This window comes from Littorina saxatilis, linkage group LG8, assembly GCF_037325665.1.
Source record: "Littorina saxatilis isolate snail1 linkage group LG8, US_GU_Lsax_2.0, whole genome shotgun sequence".
NCBI lineage: Eukaryota > Metazoa > Mollusca > Gastropoda > Littorinimorpha > Littorinidae > Littorina > Littorina saxatilis.
Window position 1 is genome coordinate 20,314,238 of NC_090252.1, and position 6,605 is coordinate 20,320,842.

The 6,605-nt window shown below is 42.1% G+C and overlaps 1 protein-coding gene across 1 annotated transcript in view; it reads right to left on the bottom strand.

Moving 5' to 3' along the window:
• Positions 1-300: 300 nt before the first annotated feature.
• Positions 301-6,605, bottom strand: part of LOC138974547 (uncharacterized) — a 252,051-nt gene continuing 245,746 nt past the window's right edge. Inside the window, exon 62 of the mRNA XM_070347263.1 lies at positions 301-671. Coding sequence (XP_070203364.1) covers positions 301-671 — 371 coding nt within the window. The remainder of the gene's footprint in view (positions 672-6,605) is intronic.

The window sequence follows — 6,605 nt, forward strand, 5'->3', positions numbered from 1 at the left end:
GAACTTTGCGGAACACTGGCACAAGAATTCATTGAAGTTTGTGGACCGCAGTCGTTTGCAGCTTTGTACGGCTTTAGATTAACGCCATGTGCTGTTTGCTTTAAGATTGTGCCGTTAGGGTTTTTCAAAATCTAAGTCTTATTTTGATTGACAGCATGTACCACATAGGGACCTTGCCACGGAGCCTTCATCCCCCCCCCCCCCCCCAACTTTCCTATCCGCGCGACGCAGATTCCACAGAAGTACCTGCTCATCCACCACAAACATTCGCTTTTGGCCGTGGCGCTTTTCGTAGTCACGTTACTGTCTGTCTTGCGCCTGAGTGATGTTCTCTGAAACTGTGTCTTTCACGACAGTGGACAGCTGCCTGATACTGTCCAGCCTTTGCTTGATATCTTCAGGACAAGACGTGTCTTCACAACCTTCGAAGACGCTGACATTAACGTCGTTGCCATCGGTGCTGGATGAACAGATGGGGTCAATTTCGTCCCCAATCGGTAGTCGGGCTTGTCGGCCATACAGCAAAAAGAAAGGGGTGTACAGCGTGCTTTTCTGTGCGCTCGTTCTGAAGGCAAACAACACACCTGGTAAATCATCAACCCAATCTTCTTCATCACGCAGAGTTTTCAGCAGCGAAGACTGGATTGTTCGGTTGTTTCTCTCAACAAGGCCTGTGGATGATAGACGCTTGTTATATTTTGTTTCACTCCACTCAGCCTGTGAAGCTCAGTAGACGCTTGATTCACAAATTCTCTTCCCTGGTCATTAATCTGTATCTTGGGACACCCGTGACGACAGATCAGTTCATAAAGGAACCTTGCAGTGTCTTTTGCCGACTTTGATGGCAGGGGCTTGGCTTCCACCCCGGCCATTTGGTAAAATAGTCCACATCAACAACGATACTGCTGAAACCCCCTGGAGATTCTGGCATTGATGTGATGTCGATGCCACTCTGAGTCCATGGGGAGGATGGCACGGCGACACAGTAAACATCATTTCGCACGCGCAAGTGCCTGACGAAATGTTTGCCGTATTTTTAGTGAGGCGCGATTTGGGTTTGATCTCTTTTTTTTCAGGTCAACCGTCATTTCTGACGAGGATGGTGCAAAACCCAAACCTCAGAGAGCATTATAAAATTAGAAATAAACTGCAACTGACATTTACGATAGTGTTTTATACAGGCACGCACATGATCCGTCGCGCTTTTGACGCTTGAGCAAAGTTCCATCTTGCAGCACATACGAAGAACACATCCGTCTCCAATTTGCTCGTACTCCTCGGTCTTTGCATCCTTCGGGAAATATGCCGTCAGACAGGAATTTAGATATGTCAGCCAACCTCTCTTTGGACACTTCAGCAGAGCTATCCTTTGGACGACCCATCGTGCAGAAATGAACAGTCCGAAACAACTCTTTTTTCAAGTCCGGGGAACAACACGGGCACTGAGTTCGGCTCACTGCCTTCGTGCACTCGGAACAAAATGAACACAGTTCACGCAGTGTTTTTTTCCTGGCAGTCTTATTTGCCGCCGTAGTGGCAGTGTTATATTCCTGGCACCAGTGTAATTTTCCTAGGAAAATACAACTCCCCTTCCGAGATTGCAGTGTTTCTTTCCTAGGAAAAAAACACTCCCAGTGTTTTTTTCCTGGAAGTCTTTTATGCCTCCTACACCGGCACGGTAGGCCTAGTGGTAAGGCGTCCGCCCCGTGATCGGGAGGTCGTGGGTTCGAACCCCGGCCGGGTCATACCTAAGACTTTAAAATTGGCAATCTAGTGGCTGCTCCGCCTGGCGTCTGGAATTATGGGGTTAGTGCTAGGACTGGTTGGTCCGGTGTCAGAATAATGTGACTGGGTGAGACATGAAGCCTGTGCTGCGACTTCTGTCTTGTGTGTGGCGCACGTTAAATGTCAAAGCAGCACCGCCCTGATATGGCTCTTCGTGGTCGGCTGGGCGTTAAGCAAACAAACAAACAAAAAAAATACTACATTGACTTTTCCTGAAAAATGCGCCGACATTACAGTATTATGAGTTATATCTATTCTGACTTATTATATACGCCACAAGGAATCCGGGTTAGTTTCCTCCACTGTTTATACTATGAAAAAGGCAACAGTTTTAAAATAAGAGAAATTAAGACGTATATGTTTACATTCCGCGGTGGACACTGGTTTCACCCTACTTGAGAAAAACATCTGGAGCGTATTTGGTGGTAATGCTGATAACAATACGGACAAACAATTTGAATGATTCTGAAGGTTACAATGTAAGAGCAAAACGGAACTGTGTACACTTATCTCAATAAATATATTTAATACAATAAAATTGTCTCAATGTCTTGTTTTTCCCCCAAGGCGCAATGCATAGTCGAATCACCTGTAACGGTAACATTTTTCGAAAATCTGGGTCATCTCGAGCCTGTTTTGTGTCATGTGCGCGTATTATTACACAATATGTGCAACAAGTAGGATTTCTTCACGGAGGATACATGTATGATACTGCAATTGTGATCTTTCGTTTTACAATTGCTTCATTAAAAATGTTCAGAAATTGCACATCTGTTTCAGTAACCTTTATTGTCGGTTGTGTTAACTTATTCAGTGTAAATGATTGGTACTGCAGATGTTCATATAGCCTCATTTTTGACACTTGGTGGAACACATCCATTGGTGTAAGATGTACGGGATGCGCACTTTCGGGATATTGCAAGAATGATGCGGTAGACAGGTTTGGTTTTAATGTTTAACTTCAATTGCAACTAAGTGTGACCATTACCAAATCATGGCTGATAACCCTTTTAAATGTACATACATACCCAGTACGTTCACAACACCTAAGCACAAGGTTAAAGTGAATGAAAACAACAACACACCAATTATACATTTGTCTAGGTACAAACAAACTGCCTTTTGTTGTGATAACTAACATTAGTATGTTTGAAAATTCAACAGATCTTGAATAGATTATTAACAAACTACAAAACTAATTATACTTACCATTTGTAAAGGACATGATGAAACGAACTTTTCCATAGCTCCCTTTCGGAAAGTCCCACGTAAATAGTACTCTCGATGAAGCCTTAAACTTCACTGCAAAGCGTAATTGTTATTTATTAAACCTCGCGGATGATTATGAAGTTTACTGAACATACACATATAATCTGTTCTGCTTCTACCCTAACAAAAAGACCAACAAGCACTGCACTCACGTTGGAAAGACCTTAGTACACACTTGCTTCGCTTTCGCTCTTACACGCAGTCGCTATTGTTCTTTTGCTTCTACATTAGGTCAAGTAATTACTTGCAAAACCCCGTGCCCATCATAATTAACACAGTAAAGGTGAAGGCCGTACGTTTTGTTTAGGGACCATGATTTTCCGGTTGGAAAACGTGTGGAGGGAAACTTTACCACATACTCTTTCGGCCACATTGGTTCATATATTTTTGCCAAACGACCTTTGACCCGGCGCAGACTAGCTACTACATTGCATTTTAGCTGCGTACCTGACATAAAACAATTTTTAAAAACGTCTGTGAAATGTTCGTGAAAATTAGCCATGTTTTCACTTTTTCAAAAAGGGAATATTGATAACAAAAAGGGTATCGTTGCTTTCCTTATCATATCCTTTATTCAACAATATTTAGTTTTGTTGTGTTTGACTGATAAAAAAACCCTTAAAACGGTCATATCCACCAAAGTGACTAATTCTGTATTTGTCGAACAAGACTCGTATGATCTTCTGATTCCCACAACATTATACGTTATTTGTATGTTGACAAAAATCATCCTGAACTCAGGTCAAAATGAGTTACTTCCCTTCGGGTCTCATTTATCATTGACAGGATGCCTTGGTTATCTTTCTGTGGGTAAGAAATCGATTTTTTTTAACATATTTAGAGCTTTTCGTAATGTGTTATTGATATAAGCAGATTCGCGATCGTCGATAATGATTTGTCATTACAATTACAAAGGAATTGATATGTAAGACAGATTCAAGCGACCTATCTTTTGCGGGTGTATTTACTGTGCAAACAACTCTAAATATGGCAAAAGTGTCACGTGATAATCAACTTTGGCTACGAAGCAGACGATACTTTTTTCCCTAACCTGGGCCCGTATGCATGAACTAGAAGTAAGAAACACTGGAAGTAGAGGCCTCTTTTCGAAGTGGGAACTCCCGAAGTCAACTTTCTAACTGTTCACAATGCATGAACTGACTTGAACGCCAAAGTAGTGACAGCGAGAGTATTAAGGTCAAGGTCGGGGAAATTGGGGGAATCCCTACTAATACGCATGCGCACGTTTCTATCAACATTTCAGTCAACGAAAATGGCAAGGCACGTGTGCCGCTCAAAAAGAAAGTAGACACAGAGGGGCGTTCTGCGCCTTTTTCAGATGGTGAAATTGCTGTACTCTTGACAGAAGTGTTTTACGAAAGAACGGTTATTCTGTCCAAATTTCAGAACAGTCTAACTGTTAAACATAAAGACGCTGTCTGGTCCAAAATTGCCAAAGAAGTGTCGCTCTCTCTCTCTCTCTCTCTCTCTCTCTCTCTCTCTCTCTCTCTCTCTCTCTCTCTCTCTCTCTCTCTCTCTCTTACGACACACGCACACACAGACAAACGTACACTCATGCACATACTGACACTATGACACAAGTGACACTGACGGCACACATAAACACACACACCACACACTGCACACACACACACGCGCGCGCTCGCGCGCACACATATACACACACACACGCACCCATACACGCACGCACACAGTCACAAACAAATAACCACACACTCACTCTCTCTCACTTTCTCTCATTCTCTCTCAATCTACACTCATACACACACTGAAACTATGATGACACAAGTGACACGTCACACACACACACACACACACACACATACTCACCGTAGTGACACACATATACACACGCGCGTACAGTTGAAAGTCAAGACATGATATGATTTTTTCAAAGCATAGGAAGGTTTCTTTTGCAAATGAATAAAATTAACACAGAGGCAAAACCCGGTTTTTGCAGCCGGAATGCAATTGCGGAGGCTTAAAAAGGAAAAGATTAATAAAAAAAATATAGCTCCCGGCGGAACTTGAACCCGGAGCAAATGAACGAGAGTCCGGAACCGTTACCACTGCACTATGTTACTCGTGTAGAATAGAGGCATGATGAAAAAAGGCATTCTGAGTTATTCAGTCGTGCTGGTTTGAAAGCTCGCCACCTTCGCCGAATGACTCGAGCACGTTTTTTTCGGTCAGTAACAGATCGAACTGTCGCTTTTGAGTCACTCTGTTTTAAGCATTTCACCTAAATTAAACAAGAATGTCACAGTCCGTGTCTATGGTGCAAGGTAGGAGACCGTCTCATTGTAGCCAAGTTACGACAGTTGCTCGATTGACGCATTTCACGTCTTCGATATTGTGTCTGAGATAATTTCCCAATGAGCTGCCTTTAAAAACGGAATGTCCTGCAATTGTAGTATGCTCTGGAGGTTTCTTTTGGATGGGTAAGGACCCTTGAGATGCGATATCGTCGTATAATTATGTCAAGCGAGAGGCCCTTGACATTGGAAGTGGGAACTTCGAAAGCAAAGTTGCCAGCTACTCGGTATGCACGAGCTAAATTGAACGCCGAAGTAGTGGCTTCGAGAGTTCTGAGGTCAAGGTCGAGAAAATTGGGGGAATCCCAATTAGTGCGCATGCGTTTGTAAACGGTAGGCTTAGTGACCAGAAGAAACAAATCTCATCGCGAGTTCGTAAATGGGCAAACGTTGATCGCGCTGTAGCTTTTACTATAATTGTTGTTTTTAACTGGTTGAACGAAAGCTGTGATAATTGTCCTTAAATAGAATGACTGTCTATAATAATGATTTCGTTGACCAGAATGTTGGGGACAATAAAAAAAGGTTGTTTATGTGGTAGCGAAGTCGGTTAACTTAAAACTCTTTTTGTAGTGTTTTTTTAATGAGTGTGTATCGGTAAAACTGCTGGACAAAAATAGTTTGGTCAGAGCGAATGTTTGTGTTACTGGTAAATTTAAAAAGGCAGAACTCCATTTTTTGGGAATCAAGATATAAGGTGTAGTGAAAAGAAGATAAGTTCAGCGAATTTCATATTATTTGAGAAAATGTGTGTCCGAATTTTTAAAACAGAAAAATTGTTGTATTTAGGTGTTTGTAAATTACGTTTGTCCTCGTTAATTGTGAAGAGGATGTATGTTTATATAAAGTTCAAAGTCAAGATTGGATTTTTGTAGCCTACGTGCGTGTGTGCATGTGTATTAGACATAATACATAGACATAGAACACTTTATTATCTCAATTACGATAAACTCGGGTGTGGTGAATCACAATAAACAGCATAAAACGTAAGAACATGAATAAAATATCAAGGCGCAAATATAGTCAGCTCATCATAGTGTGGGGAGTGGGTACACACACACACACACACACACACACACACACACACACACATAACGTCGAACACACACACACACACACACACACACACACACACACCGTCGAACACACACATAACATCGAACACACACACACACACACACACACACACACACACACACACACACACACACCGTC